The 15,972-nt window shown below is 40.9% G+C and overlaps 1 protein-coding gene across 1 annotated transcript in view; it reads right to left on the bottom strand.

Moving 5' to 3' along the window:
- Nucleotides 1-15,972, bottom strand: part of FGF9 (fibroblast growth factor 9) — a 38,110-nt gene that overhangs the window by 14,470 nt on the left and 7,668 nt on the right. The window contains exon 2 of the mRNA XM_001150741.7: nt 13,472-13,575. Within this exon, the coding sequence (XP_001150741.1) occupies nt 13,472-13,575 (104 nt within the window). The remainder of the gene's footprint in view (nt 1-13,471; nt 13,576-15,972) is intronic.

The raw sequence follows: 15,972 nt of genomic DNA, 5'->3' as shown, positions 1-15,972 counted from the left end.
TGCACATCAAAGATATGCAAAAGCTGAAAATACTTCAAATTAAACATTACTCAGTAAAAGCTGAGAGTAGAATGCCCTTGAAGGATCAGATTGGCAGACCACAGAGGAGAAATGGAAAGCTAAAAGGCTGAGAAGTAAAATTAAGGAAATAAGGATTCAAGAAAGACATGCTACAAAGACAATTGACTACATCTACTTTGTTCCCATGATAATCATGGCAGATACTGGAAGGGGCAGAATTTTTTTTAATGTACCAGACTTTCTATGATAGAGAAAGCAGACTAAATTCAGCACATGATTTGTAGAAATAAAAGGACAGAAAACGAAAGATTAACAAATAGAATGACAGTATAAGCTCAAAGACAGATTTTGAGAACTAAAAGATGCACAGAGTGTCCCTAGTAGAGGCATGCTGACCTTCCAGCAACACGCACACATACTCCGGTAACTGTGGGCGAGTCGATTAACATTCCCGGGGCTCCATTTTCTCCTCTGTAAAAATGAAAAAATTGCACTAAGATGTCTAAGGTCCCTGTAAGCCTAAGATTCTAGTGATTCAGTCTTGGAAACATCAAAATGTGGAAAGCAAAGTTATCCACAGTAACTCTGGAAGGACATATTGAACAGGAAATGAAAAAAGGGACTCAGTGCAGTTGGAAAACAGGGAAAGAAACCAAATGAAACGGGCTGCATCACTTGCCCACTGCAGCAGGGAGGGGCAGAGGATGGAAAACACAGACTGCGTTCACGCTTCCAGAAGGCGGCAGAGAATGAGATTGCTGTTTCAAGGAGGAAAGGACAGGGAAGAAGACAGCCACTTTGGCCCCAGGGGCTCTCCTTCTCTTCCCCGGGAGACCACTGGGAGGATACAGTCCTCGAAGGCATCGCTACTTCCTTGCACTTTGGGGCCTGCCGCATCCTCTTCCCAATGTTGGCCTCGATAGACAGGGCTCATTCATGAACTGTCTGCTTGACCAATAAACCCTACATCATGAACTGCCCAAAGAGAACTTACTGGGAAGAAAAGCCAAATCCCATAAGAAAACAAAAAGTTAGCAATGTCATAGCACACTCAAATCTGGGGGAGCAGCTGGACAAGAGCACAAGGCAGAGAAAACGCACCCTGAAGATCAATGATGCCAGGGATCCCTGGGCACTATATGATATTTCCACGTGGCTCTTGAATTTCTCAGATACCCACAGCGGATGCCCATGTCCCCTCAGCACCCCCATGTCCACCCAATACCCACAGAGAAGTCCTAAGCAAGAATGCAAGGGAGATGAGGCTGTCCCTGGCACCCTCTCCACTCCTTGGGCCCCAACTCCTAGCCCCCACTATACTCACGTCAGCCCCGATTTCTCGGGAACTCATCCCTTATGCTGACACCACCTTTTGATAGATTAATAGAAATGGCCCTTCCCCTCCTCAACACTGTGGTGGGCTATGTCTAATTCTCTCAAGGATAAAGTGACCTGACCATCTGGTCATTCCATTCCTCCAAGACACCAAATGAATATGCTGGCATGGACCTTTTTAAAAATTGTGCCTTAACCCTGAGAGACCGTCTCTGATGACAGAATTTTGGGTGCTATGGCAGCCTGTAAGTTCACCATTTAAAAAATAATAAGTATAATCACAAAGTAAATTAAACCCCTCAGAAAAGAAATTTGTTTAATTGAGCAGATAAAGTAATCATGAGCAGCACATGAGAATAAAGTATGTAAAATTAATCTTGGTAAATAAGGCTTTATTGTTGGCATTTTAATATATAATTTGAGGAATGTCATGTTGGGATCTGGAGGAAATTTTTTATTTATCTTCGGAGGCTGTGTCATGGGTCTTAATTTCAGAATTCAAACTCGCATGAAACACAGTGTCAGTGCGTCTCTCGTGTGAGTACAGCATTTCTGTCACCCCCACACACTTGGGAGCGCGACCATGTGCTGAGCAGACACAAAAGTCAAGCACTACATGGGCCACTTTGTAGGCGTCATCTTCTCTAATCCTCACAGCCCAGCTATGAAGTGTCTATCGTTAGCCCGTTCTATAGCCTCAGCTCAGAAAGAGTGAGAAGACGGCCCATGGCTGCAGGGCCAGTGAGTGACAAAGTGGCGATCCGGGGGCCTGTGCTTCCACTAACCGTGCTTCATCTCCAAGTTGCAACTGGTCAACATGCAAATATAGACTAGAGTCTCCCATCAAAACGCAGCAAAATGAAAATCAGCTTGAAAAAGAGAGAAAAGGAAAAAGAATACAAGCCAAGTCAACACAACCAGAAGAAAAATATCTGAAACACAGAAATTCACATGGAAAACGAAAGAAGGGGGAAAAAGGAAGGGAGGAAGCAAAGTAGGGAGGGAGAAAGAAAGGAATAGAGCAGGAGAACCTAAAGCTGAGAGCGGACAGCTGATTATGTGTGAACACACAATGCAACATGGCAGCTAAATAGGCAAAAATAATTCAGGGCTACAGCAAAACAATCACGCTATGTACCATGGGGACAAGGATGTCTTTGGTACGACCTTGGCAAGTCTGTTCGTAGAATACTGCATTAAGCTTTGGGCACTTCATTACAAAGAAGCAGTAAACTTCAACAGAGATTTCAATGAAGAATTACAAAAAAAAAAAAAAAAAGATTAAAAGGGAATCAACTAATGTCAGATCGTAAGCATTTACAGACAGCATGAAGAAGGACAGCTCTGAGTGTGGCTCTCACACTTAGCACCATAACTTTTTAGTCCTCGGGGGAAGCCCTCTGCAACGGGGGTGTCAGGGATGCAGACATTTTTCTCAGCCGGTTGTCACAGTGCCACTGAGGCACACCAGGCCAGCCGGCTGACAAATGATGTTTCTGACCAAGTTCAAGTCAGTCCCTGGTGAGGGGGAGTCAGGAGGGATGAGGCGACCAGGCCACTGCCAAAGCTGGCCCAGGACAGTGGTTCCCACTCCACTTTATAAGGATGGAGGGCATCTCTCGGGCCAGGACGCTGAACAACAGCCCCAGAGGGGCTGCTGATGCTGACAGGGGAGGACTCTCCACATGTCAGCAAAGATGCCTCCGGCAGCAACTAGGATAAACAGAAGCAGGGACAAGATGAGGCAGATGAGGCAGGGACAGAGGAAAGACCACAGAATCCGGAGACATCCAGAAGCCTCCATGTTTCTAAACCCTGCAGCAAAGTTGCCTTCTTGGCTGAAAAGCTTTCTCTACTGAGAACACCTGCCTGTTTTTCTCCATCTCCTCTGTGAATAATCCTGACATTCTCTCCTACTCCTAGAATTAAGCTCCCTCCTGCAAGCTCTCCAAGCCCCTTTTGTTTATAATTCTAACATTCATCACACCAAATTATAATTCTTGGTTTACATGTCTGACTCCCTCAATGAAGTTGCAAGTTCTTCCTGAATCAGCTCTAAGATCACCCACATGAGGAAGTACATTTGCATTTGTAGGTACAGCTGATTCTCCTTATTTGAGGTAGTTAAGTTCTATAAAGTCTCCTAGAATACTGAACCATTGCTCCCGGCGGAAATACAGGGTTGGGTTCCTGTGAGCCTCTGGTCATAAGATTTTTGTCAGCCAACAGATACGTAACCTTGTTTTATGTGTGTTTCTGTTGAACGACACCTCATTTAATATCTGTTGCTGATTAACATCAAACTCACTACCAGCGGCTTCTCTAACACACATATTTGCTCCTTAAGCCGCATTACAGCCTTCTTGCGCTTAGCAGCACTTGACCGCACTTCAGTATTACACTGAGGATGTTTTCTACAGCAAAATCACCAATAAAAAGCACAAAACGTGACACATGGCACAAAACAGATCCCAAAAAGGAGCCTTGCTTCCAGCAGAGCTGAGACAAGAACAGCATCTTCTTCAACCTCAGCTGGGAGCGTGTGCATGGATGCTACTCACATTTTTTGCCCATGACCACAAATAACCATGAAAGTCAGACAAATATTGATTTGGGGGTTACAAGCAAGTTTTAGTAAGTAGGCGAATTCACAAAAACCAGAATCTGTGAACAATGAGGATCAACATATTTCCAGCACCTACAAAGCACCCAGCATGCATTATTAGTAGGTAATCAATAAGACTTGTTGACTTTGGGAAAGAAAACAAGAAAGAAGGGGTTGTGAGGTAGTGCATGAGTATGAGGGTGTGTGTTTTGTAGGTGAATGCTAGTGAGTGGGTGTGAGCAAGTGAGTGTGTGTATAAGCACGTGGGTATGTCTGTGAATGGAAGAGTGAGCAAGTCAGTGTGTGTGAGTGAACTGTGAAAAGAAGAATGTGTGTGAGCAAATGAGTGTGTAAGCATGGAAGTACTTGTGTGAATGGGAGTGTGTGAACAGAAGAGTTAATGTGTACATGAGCATGTAAGCGTGTTATGTGTGGATGGAAGAGTGTGTGAGTGTGTGAGCAAGTGTGCGAATGTGTGACTGATTACAGAGAGCTTCCAATTTGAGCCCTATTCTGAATCAGGCTGTGCAGCAGTATTAACTCAGGGAACCCAGAGAGACTACGCTACCCTGGAGAGAAGCAGGAAGCTCTGCAATTCAGGAACTGTCCATGACACTGAGGCTCTGGTTGAGGGTTCTCCAGGGTTCCATGCGATGAACAATCCATTCTGAAAACAGGGGTGATGTGGGAGAGGTGAGAGGAAGGAATGCCAGGATTTAGGAGGCCAGGAGGTGGAAGAAGCAGGAAGAGCTTGGAGACGCTGGGCTTGGGCCTCTGTTGTCCCTGAAGCCACTGTCACCTGGTTATCCTTGCAGACCCTAACTTACAAGCTGATCAGACTTCTCCAGTGTGCCTCAAGGCTCAGGATGAGGGGAAGCAGGAGTCAGCACTGTCAGGGAGCCACAGACAAGAAAGACCCTCACACAGACTGCTCAGTGAGGAATTCATTTGAAAGTGTTAATGAATTCAGAGGAATTGCTGTCATAATGCATTCTTTCAATCATAAGACACTTAAAAGTGCAATTACTAGCATGTGGGGCTCCCTAACACTTTTTATCAAAAAAGGAACCTTATACTCAAAATCAGGAACCACAGGTCTACATGTCAACTCCTCCAGCTCTCAAATACCTATTCATGAATCAAGTACTTATCAACTAGGGTCTGCCTAGTCCATTTTTTGTAAGAAAAAAAAAAGATGATCTGGGATCCCACTGACAATACATTCATTCGTTCAACATTCACTAGGTGCCAAGTGCATGCAAGACTCGGTTTTAAGCACTGGCAGGACCATGGGAACCACAGTCACCAAGTCCCTGCCTTCACAGAGCTCTGCTTTACAAAATGGGGCAGCTTTAATAGGCGTCTGACTCAGGGCTTCCCAAAACTACTCTCTCAGGCTCTCTTATCAGGCTTCTCAGGCAGGGACCCAGGCAGGGGGACTTCAGAAAATGCAGCAGTGTGAAGCAGGGAAGAGAGTAAAATCCAGCGTGGGAAAGAGGGGCGTTGGGCTCATGTGCGAAAGCTGCACCTGTCCTCAGGAAAACTCTGCTCCGGGATTCCTGAGCATGTTCCTGGGAACCCACGACAATATTCCTCCAAATTCGCATCCCAGATGGGAAATGTCTCTGCTGAGCAACTAATAATTTAAAATAATCCTTTCCCAAACCTGGAAAATCTCCAGACCTGTGTTCTATACTAGCTTGGGATGTTTTAAGTATGCCTTAGACAATTAGTAAATGTAGCTACCATGCTCAACACTGTAACTAAAATCAAATAGATACATTATTTTAAAAGATGATTGTCCACTAACTAATGGCCAGCAGTATAGATGCTAAGGAAACAAATGAACCACTAAGTTAAAACTAGGCTACTGGAAAAAAAAAAAAAACAATCCTCCAAAATCACATCTGTGTAAGAAATACTAAAACCTTGCCCCACTATATGGTTAATTCCAGTTAAAAATATTCATGTGATTAATTCTAGTAAATATATTTTTATTTACAAAAATGGATGGCCACTCTTAACATGCATATGTATCAGACAAGATTTACTAATTTACCTACATTCAAATCCTGACTTGTCATCATCTATGTGACCTTCAACAAGTCACTAAGCCACTAAAATCTCACCTCCTCGTCTCTAAAACCAGGACGATGTATGGACTCAGTCATACAGCAGAAGCTGCCCTCCATATCATCTAAGAATTATTATTCAATTCTTTGAAAATTGGTCATGCACATATGAAACACAGCATAAGGCAATGCTCAATTACTCAAAATATCCGTTGAAAACCACCCATCTCCAGGGCATGCCTGTTATCAGGTAGGTTACTAAGGAAATGAACCTATTCATCTCCTTTGTGTGAACTGCATTCTTTGTACAGGACGTGTCTGAACGTCTCCCATCAAAGCAATCGGAACTGAACCACTACAGTGACAAATCAGAAGCTGAGTGGTCCTTGCCATGTGGTGTGGTATCCTGTTCCACGAACACATAAGGTCATTCTCCTTGTTCAAAAGTGGCTCCAAATTGCTCCTGCAGAGCACCTGACGGAGACAAGGGGTTCTCTGATGAATTGCATGGGTTGGCCTCCGTCCCCAACTCTGACCCTGCCCAGAGCTTCATGCCTATGCAGTGTTCTCCAACACTGGCACCACAGATACCTAGAAGGCAAAGGGCATAATCTGCGGGGCCACAAGTTCCCTCCAAGAATGTTTTTACTTTGCCTTTCCATGTCAATGAAAAAGTACTAGAATTGTTTTAAGGGTATCCAAGAGCCCACAGATGACCATCCCACAACCACATAACTGTCCCCCGAGAATGGACTGGGGTTTAAAATTATTGTCAGTGGTACACAGTGCTACAATACTTTCACCATCAGGACCAACAGGAAAAAGAAAAGGCACACTGAGTACATCGGTGGTGTGTCTGAGATAAGTGAAGATCAGATGAGATCATTTGTTGTCCCAGGAACTCACATAGGAAGAAGTGGGGCAGGGGAACAAGTCATCCTGAGGTGCTCTGCAGAACAGGCACCCTGAGCTCACAGGAAGCTGCACCAAGCGCCAAGGCTGGATTTACAGTGAGGCAGCATCTTCGTCTCAGTCAGGGAGCATCTTCCTTCATATGAAATCCACTGTGTCAGTGTGCATTTTACTGATCTTGCCGTTTAACTTGAATTTTGGCATATAAATGTTTTGAATTATAGTTGTCAAAGAGGTATAAGGAATTTATATGTAGTTATCTAGTTTAATGTGTGCACATATTCAAATAACAATAAAAATAATCTAAGTAGATATAGGATTATAAGGATCTGAGATACTTCATTGTCTGCTTTTAAAGAGGTGGATATGTCCCTCAATTCTGGGACAGAGGGACCTACAGGGCTCCTGCCACCTGCCCCACAATATGGAACACCATGCAAGAAACTTCTTTGACTCATGTGTGTCTGCCCAGCAGAAAAAACTGCCCCAAATGAGGTATTTACTAAAGGAAACTTTCTGTGCTTTGGAAACAGAGTTGAAACCCATCATACCTTGGTTACTGATTACATGGAGCCATATAAACCAGGGCCCTGTTGTGTCCTTGGAAACATAACCAAACCTACTAGTAAACACCTGTTTTAAGAAGCACCTGTCAGGATGAGGCTAGGAACGGCTACAAAGTACTGGTCTGAGGCAGTCAGCACGAGGCTGGTCCTCACTCTGCATCTACAAGTTTTGGGCCTTTGAGCAAGTCACTTAACCTCTCTCATTTTCAGTTTCAGTAGCTGACTAATTCCTGTGGAAACACCCTGACTCTACAAGTTCACAACCCTGTATCAGTGCTATCACTATTTGATGCTCATGTACAGTAGACACTGCATGTGCGTGTTCATGACGGAGTGAATAATTGGGTCAACAAACATTTACCACGTGCCAACTGCACATAAATTGCCCTGCCTGGCCTTCAAGAAATAGAAAAATTATAAAGCCAAAGACTCTGACTCCAAAAAATTTCATCTAACAAAGAGACCAGCAGGAATTACAATTCTGGGCAAAATAATGTAAGTGCTACAAAGGGATACAAACGAGAAATGTTAGCACCTCCCCCATCTCTGCACCATCCTCCAGTGTCACTTTTGCAGACTCCATGCTGTATGTTCCAACATCTTTACAATGTTAGTACCTGTGCCAGCTATGTTTTTTAATGAAAAGGTCAATTCCTTTTGTTAAATGCACGCTTCTTGAAGGAGATTAATTTTTTCATGGCATTCTTTTTTAAGGAGGCATTTATTATGGTCAATTATTCTTGATGTTTTAAAGTATCTTGAAAGCCGAGCATGGTGGCTCACGCCTGTAATCCCAACACTTTGGAAGGGTGAGGCTGGCAGATCACTTGATGTCAGGAATTCAAGATCAGCCCGGTCAACATGGTGAAACCCAATCTCTACTAAAAACACAAAAATTAGCCAGGCTTGGTGGCGCGCACTGTAATCCCCGCTACTCGGGAGGCTGAGGCAGGAGGATGCAGTGAGCTGAGATCATGCCACTGCACTCCAGCCTGGGTGACAGAGTAAAAAAACTTCTTTAAGTATTTTTATAATACTCAAACATTTTAGATTAAGACTCTAAAAGTAATTATCAGAGCCATGCCTCTAAACTTTCTGATAAGAACAAAAGTGACCAATGTTAATGAATACTCTAATCCCCTGGCCAAGTGTGTAATCTAACATCCTCTTGAAATTTCAACCTGGCAGCGTATTTTAATTGTGATATCTGAAGGGTCATGTGACCTAACTTGCCTGCCCTTCCTTTTCTGAGGCTCCTATTTATCCCTCAAGACCCATTTTAAATGCTACCGCTCAACCTCCCCAAGCAGTTATTTAAACACTCCTCTGGGATGCCAAAACATCTGTCCATTCCTCTACTATGGGAAATTTCACACTGCCCTGAATTATTTACAAGTATAGCTATCTGTTTCATTGTTTTGCACTCATCACAGTGCTGGATGAGTCAAAGCTATAAATATGAAATAAATAAGCAAATGAATGAATGGATACATGGACAAATTATCACGTGAATACAATAATCAAACACCATCCCCAAGTTAAAATTATTCATATTCTCCTAATCAAATCATTATACCCATTAGCAATATAGTTTTTCTTATTTCCACATTCTAATAGGATATCAGAATCCTGTATATTTTTCTGAAGAAGTATTAACCCATTTACCTCTGACCTTTTAGATCTACTCTCAAGGTAAACCTGAAGACAAAAACAAGCAAACAAAAACTACATAGATGAAAAGAGAAAATTAATCCCAAAATAGGAAAATACGCTTTAAATGAATTTCACATTTACACATTTACTTTATAAAAGTGATTTCCCCAAATCTCCTATTTACCTTCTTTCATAATGAGATCAGTTTCTAACCGTTTAGAAAAAAAAAAAAATCTCCAATTTAGTTTACTGAGCTTCATGCAACTTCACACAGATAAAGACTCCTGGAGGCTCCAAATGTTAGTGTATTTAGTAACACAACCATTGCCCGTTTCTTTCCTTCTCTCAATCTCATCACAATGAAAATGAGATATTTTAGTCACTCCTCATTCTCACTGCCACACGAGGCATGATAACCGCAAACCCAGTGGGAAATATGAGATTCCAGCCCCTGAGGAACAAGACTTTCACTCTCACCTTCCCCCTCACCTGCAGGAGGAACAGACCAAAGGGAAATAACCTGCTGACCAGGAGCCTCCCTCCCAGCTCCTTACAAAAGAGACAAAAAGGTCTCACTGCACAAACATTTTGTGTGCACAGAGAACATCATGGGTCACACAGAGAAGACTTGAGAAAGAAGGCTGAGAAATTCAAACTACAGAATTCTTGGGATCCATCCAGACTGGGAAGAAACATTCCAGATGTCTAACTCAAGATCTTCATCTCACAGAAGAGGAGAAAGAGGGCCTGGTGCCTACTTCGTAGCAGATACAGAATGAGAGTTAACCATGCTCTTGACACTACATTATCTTTCCTCCAGCTTCAGCCTCATTCCCCCTCGGGCCACACACACCAGAGACAACACAGGCACACACAGGCCAATTATGCATAGAAATGGAAGATAGTGATTCCTCCTTCAACTGGAGACCTAAATACACAGCAGCCATACAAGCAAGATACTGTGAGGCCACATCTATGCATCCAATGCGGGACAAAAATAATCATAATTTTTAATTCAGTTCAACCCAATGAGTGTTCATCGAGCACCTACTATGTACAAGAGCCATAGCTGTGTGTTAGGAAACCAAAAAAAAAAAAAAAAAAAAAAAGAATGTAGTCCATGCCCTTTAGATACATTAGGGAACAGAGAAATACAATTGACCACACTGTAAACTGTACTGTGACTTATGTAATAATGGGAACAAAGTATTCCTAGGGCCCAAAGGAAAACATAAGAAATGCTAACTAGAATAAATAGGATTAGAACTGGGGGTGTAATGAAGGTTTTGCAGAAGAAGTAATATTTCCATTGAATTTAAATAAAGAGTCCTGCTTCTTCAGGTGGAGAAGGCAAGAGAAAGGCATCTGAGAGAGAAATTCACTTGGCCACAAGTATAAATCAGACTGCATGATGTGTTTGGAAAACAGCAAATAGACAGACTCGAGTTGCATAGGCAAAGAGGCACACGGGGTGCTCCTGGCAAAGCAGATCCAGGCAGCAGTTCATCCTAAGCACTGGATGCCACATTAAAGAACGTGGGCTGTATCCTTCAAAAGCAAGAATTTGAAGGGATCTCTGTGCACAAGTGACACTCCTGTCTGGGTTTTGAAGGTATTTCTGCCATCAGTGTGGAGAATGGATTGGAGACAGAAGACTAGGAAGGCAGGGAAGCAGCTGAAGACGTTTCCGCAAGGAAAGCATAATACGGAAAAGTGTCTCTCACAGCCACCCTTCCATGGAGCAGTTTCCAAGCCTGGGCACTCTTCACGAGAGAAGATGTGTGCTTCTCAAGCATACACGGAAGAAGAGCCATTTTACCCTTTCTTTCATTGCCCTTTGCCTGGCTGGGACTCCATGACTGGACTGTCAGCAAGATGTGCAGCTGTATGGCAGTGGTGACAAGTCTATTCCTGCCCACGCACTGTGTGTGTGCTCAAAAAGCCCAAGGTGAGGCAGCCAGGAGTCACAGAAAACCTAAGAAGACAGCTGGGCTTCCCAGAAAAGGGGAAAGATGGTGCTCTCCAGCTGTCTACCTGGCTGCCGTGTCCCACAGTATTGTCACTGGCACTCCGTGGGTCTACACTCAATGTCCCTCTCATGCTGCCCCAGGCACTGTGCTAGGAACTAGGGTGTGCCAGGCAGGAAGGCATGAGTAAGAAACCATTTAAATCATCCAGAAGGAGAGATGAGACAGCCTGGGCAACAATCCTACCAGCAGCTTTGCTGAACACAAAATTAGACATGCTCTCCTTGTCAACCAATAAACCACAGGAGTCTGAATCATGCTGGTGATTTCATCTGAAAGACTGGTCAGCTCTCAACTGGGAAAAATTCAGAGGGGTGTGCAAGGTGATCCTTGGAGTGGGGAACAAATAGTAGGGCCCTATTTAGGTTTCCTCATTCATTCTATTCTTTAAAATTGTTTACTTTGTTGTATCTCTTATAAAATAACATATATAAACTATACTTTGAGATAAACAATTTTAAAATAATTTAATATTTGAGATGCATACTCAAATTAAGTATATTTATTTGAAATGCATATGTTGAGATGCATATTCAAAAAAAATTTTTTTGGTGGGGATACGTGATCAAAAAATTTGGAGGCCACTGTGATAAAGTTCCATCTACACACTAAAAGTCAGAACTTCTCTTCTACACACACACAAAAAAGCATTTTATTGAGTTCAACTGTGACCCACTCAAACCCACATTACATACCTAAAAGCAAAAAAAAAAAAAAACAAAACTGAAGTTGTGACAAAAAAGAACATCATTTTCTATTTTTTTAATGTAAGTTTCCTTTATCTTGTATCTTATCTTTCTTCACACTTAAAGGTATTCACAAAAATTGTGTAGGGAGTTAATAATTTTGCCTAAACCATCCACTGTGTTTAAAAAGCTAAAGTCAATCCTATACTTACAAATACATTTTAGCATTTTATACATATGTATGTGTGTATCTATATATACATATTTTTACAAGCCTAATGGTAGAAAATTATATCTAGAAAAAGTTTTGCCCTTCATTTCTGTGTATTGAGAACTCCAAATCTTTCCTCATTCTAAGCTTCTTTTCATTTTCAACTTTTTGTAAACTAAAGTTCTCATATTTCAGAAAACATGGATTAAATTCTCATTTGACCACCAGTAATTGCAACGATAAGTTACTTTGGGAGACCAAGGCAAGAGGATCACTTGAGGCCAGGAGTTCAAGACCAGCCTGAGCAACATAGCGCAACCTTGTCTCTACAAAAAAAAAAATTTTTCGTTAACTACGTGTGGTGAGGCACACCCATAGTCCCAGCTACACAGGAGGCTGAGGCAGGAGGATCTTCTGAGCCCATGAGTTCCAGGCTGCAGTGAGAAATGATTACACCACTGCACTCTAGCCTGGGCAACAGCAATACCCTATCTCAAAAAAAAAAAAAAAAAAAGAAAGAAAAGAAAAGAAAGAGAGAAAGAAACACTACAGATTAATTTCATTACAAGTTTGAAAGTTGAAAACCCAAGTTAGTATATATTATTCATACTTATACATTCAGCAAAAATGTATTAAGTCCCTGCTGCATACCACACACTGTGTTTTAGGTACTGCATTAATAGGAGTAAAGTGATACCATGATGGAAAGTTAGTCCCCGCCACAGAGTGGAAGAGTAGACTTTGTCTCATTCACACCTCAGCACCTAGAACAGTGCCTGTCTGGCACCTGGCAGAGCACAATAAATACTTCTTCACTGTCTCCCATGAGGACCTTACAACCTAGTGGGGATGTGGAGTGGGAAAAAAAGAAATTCATAACATTTGCAAATAATTACAATATCGTAATATTCTTATTCACGTACAAAAATATCTGACAACAATTTCCATCTCCCTTCTTCTCTGCATAATGAAAATCTTGGATGTAGCTCAGAGAGAGTTTAGATTCACTGCATGGTCTATTTCTAGTTTTAATTACAATGCTTGGCAAAGCTTAGGAGGAGATCATTTCAATTCATTTCAAAAATAACTCTCATTCAATACAAAGAGATGGGATTTTTCACACTTGTAAATTTTTTTATTTACTTGATAATTAAGATGGTTTGGCATATAAATAAAGCATTTTCTTAGCAACTTTGGTCTAGTGAAGGTGCAGAGCTGTTTATCTATTAATAAAAATAAAATGGCTTTCCTCAAAAAGTAAAAACTTACACTCGCCTTCCAAACAGACTCAGTTGCATTTCTGGCCCTTTTTAATCCAGAGAAAAGACAGCTGTTCAAATCAAACATGGAGATAAAGCTGGATGAAGTCCCTCCAGTACTTACTGATCCATACAGCTCCCCCTTCTCATTCATCCCGAGGTAGAGTCCACTGTCCACGCCTCGAATGCTGACCAGGCCCACTGCTATACTGATAAATTCCAGAATGCCTGTAGACAAAGGGTAGAAGGCAGAGGACAGGTCAGATCACAGAGCAGGTCCTTAGAGTCCCAGCATCCCTGGGGTTTTGGAGAGGACACTAAGCCCAGCTCCCCACTTGGATAACCCCACGCTAGTTAAAGAAGTGTCTTCTCTTTGAAAATCACTGTGTAAAATAATTGATTTTCAACTAAATTCTCTTATCATAATGACACAAAAATACTTACCAACATGACTTACACAAAAAACAAAACATTTTAAAAATTAAAAAGTTAATATCTACATAGATATGCTAAGAAGTAATAGGACAGAAAAACCGGTGTGTACATAATCTAATTAACTTAAAAGAGTAGAATTTAAGACAAAGACAATCTACATCCACTTTGTAAGCATGAAGTTAAGCATCTGTCTGTGATTCTCTTATTTTGAGAGACATAAGACCATTTGCTAAACAGAATACTTTTTTAGAAAAGACAACCTATTTCCACTTTATAAACATGAAGTTAAGTATCTGTGTGTGAGTATCTTGTTTTTGGACTTCCCAGCCTTTAGAACTGGGAGAAATAAATACCTGTTTAAGCAGCAAAAAAAAAAAAAAGTATTCTGTTTAGAGAATAGTCTCTCAAAATAAGAGAATGAAGTGCTAACTAAAGGCTTGATTGGTTTATACAGAAAATTATCCAGCTCTCTATTGTGTTAACTTTTTTTAACTCTATCTAGAAAACTAAAACTGCCCACATACATCCCAATTATTTTTGCTTAAACAAAGTATTGGTTTTTGCTATACTTATCTAAACCTCAAAGAGATAGTTAAGCAATTAAAATAATAATATTCTGAAGAGATAAATACTGCTGTTGATTTAAAGTAGGCATGGAATGCTGTATTCCAAAATCAAATCAACACAATGATCTTATTTTACTTCCTTCTTTCCCCTTGCTTACCTCACTAGGAATAACACCTAAGCTGGGCATAAATCCAGAATTTTATGGCCACACAACAGCAGTTTCAATTTCTGTAACTACAGTGTGGTTATAAGATGATTAGCCCACAGTATATTTAGGACACTGCTAATTTTTTTTTTTTTTTTTTTGAGATGGAGTCTTGCTCTGTTGCCCAGGCTGGAGGGCAGTGGTGCGATCTTGGCTCACTGCAAGCTCCGCCTCCCGGGTTCACACCATTCTCCTGCCTCAGCCTCCTGAGTAGCTGGGACTTCAGGCTGGGACAGCCACCACGCTGGGCTAAATTTTTTTTTTTTTTTTTTTTTGTATTTTTAGTAGAGACGGGGTTTCACTGTGTTAGCCAGGATGGTCTCAATCTCCTGACCTCGTGATCGACCCGCCTCGGCTTCCCAAAGTGCTGGGATTACAGTCATGAGCCACCGCGCCTGTCTGGACACTGCTAATATTATTTGTACTCAGCCATTTTTTCCTTTTTATTGTAAATTAAAGTGCTACATTTTATGTAGACCTTACATTAATGCATATCAAATATTGAGTTCTTGTTTTAAAAATACTTTCAAATATTAAAAATTTTACTTACATTTAAGAGTTCAGAAAAAAACTTAGGGTAACAATGTGCTATAGTCAGTCTCATGTGACTAATAAAAAAGCACTTACATGAATTTTTCAACAATTAATTTTGCAACTCTCACAAAATACACTGGTACTGCAATCAAAAGAAGACATGAACAGCATAAATCTAATAAAGGATTAACTCAAGAGGAAACTATTTCAAGGTGATGTAAAAAAGAAGAGGATTTCTTCTAAAGGGATATTCCTAATTCTTTTATAAGGACAAAATGTAACAAATTTATCTTGTGCTTAATTTAATGATTTTAATAGGATGTTAAACAGTATATCAAAAAAAGTGAAATTACAAATTGTGTTTTGAATCTGATAATCTATGACTCTATGATGGAGAATACATGCAAAAGAAGCCAGTTTATTACTAGCCTTCCCTACTTCAAAAGCAAATGGGAATATAAATAAGGCAATATTTCCATGAGATTCATTTTTCATGAGATGCACTCCCTTTTTGATGCATTTTATTTCATTGTACTATTCTTCTGAGTCAAAATAACTAAAATTGTGGCATTTTATTATTATTAGCAGTCACATGTATGTGAATATCTTCTTAGTAACCTGAAAGCACACCAAAATGTGGGTCATACATACCCTGAAATTAATGTAATGAGTTAATTAATGTTCAATTTTCGTCGTAAGATGAAATGCAGGAAACATTTGGCCCCTTTTGAGGTCTGAATGATTTAATTTACCAGGTCAATAAGGAAAGGCTTAATCATAAAACTAAAAAATATTTGCAGCTTCTAAGGGAGCATGTGATGATCTTTCTGCTTTCCCTGCACACGGAGTAGCTGAGGACTAATAATGAATATTAGCCAGTGTTG

Source organism: Pan troglodytes, chromosome 14 (genome assembly GCF_028858775.2).
Source record: "Pan troglodytes isolate AG18354 chromosome 14, NHGRI_mPanTro3-v2.0_pri, whole genome shotgun sequence".
Classification (NCBI taxonomy): domain Eukaryota; kingdom Metazoa; phylum Chordata; class Mammalia; order Primates; family Hominidae; genus Pan; species Pan troglodytes.
Note: the sequence above shows the minus strand (reverse complement) of the source record. Positions and strands in the feature narration are given on the sequence as shown.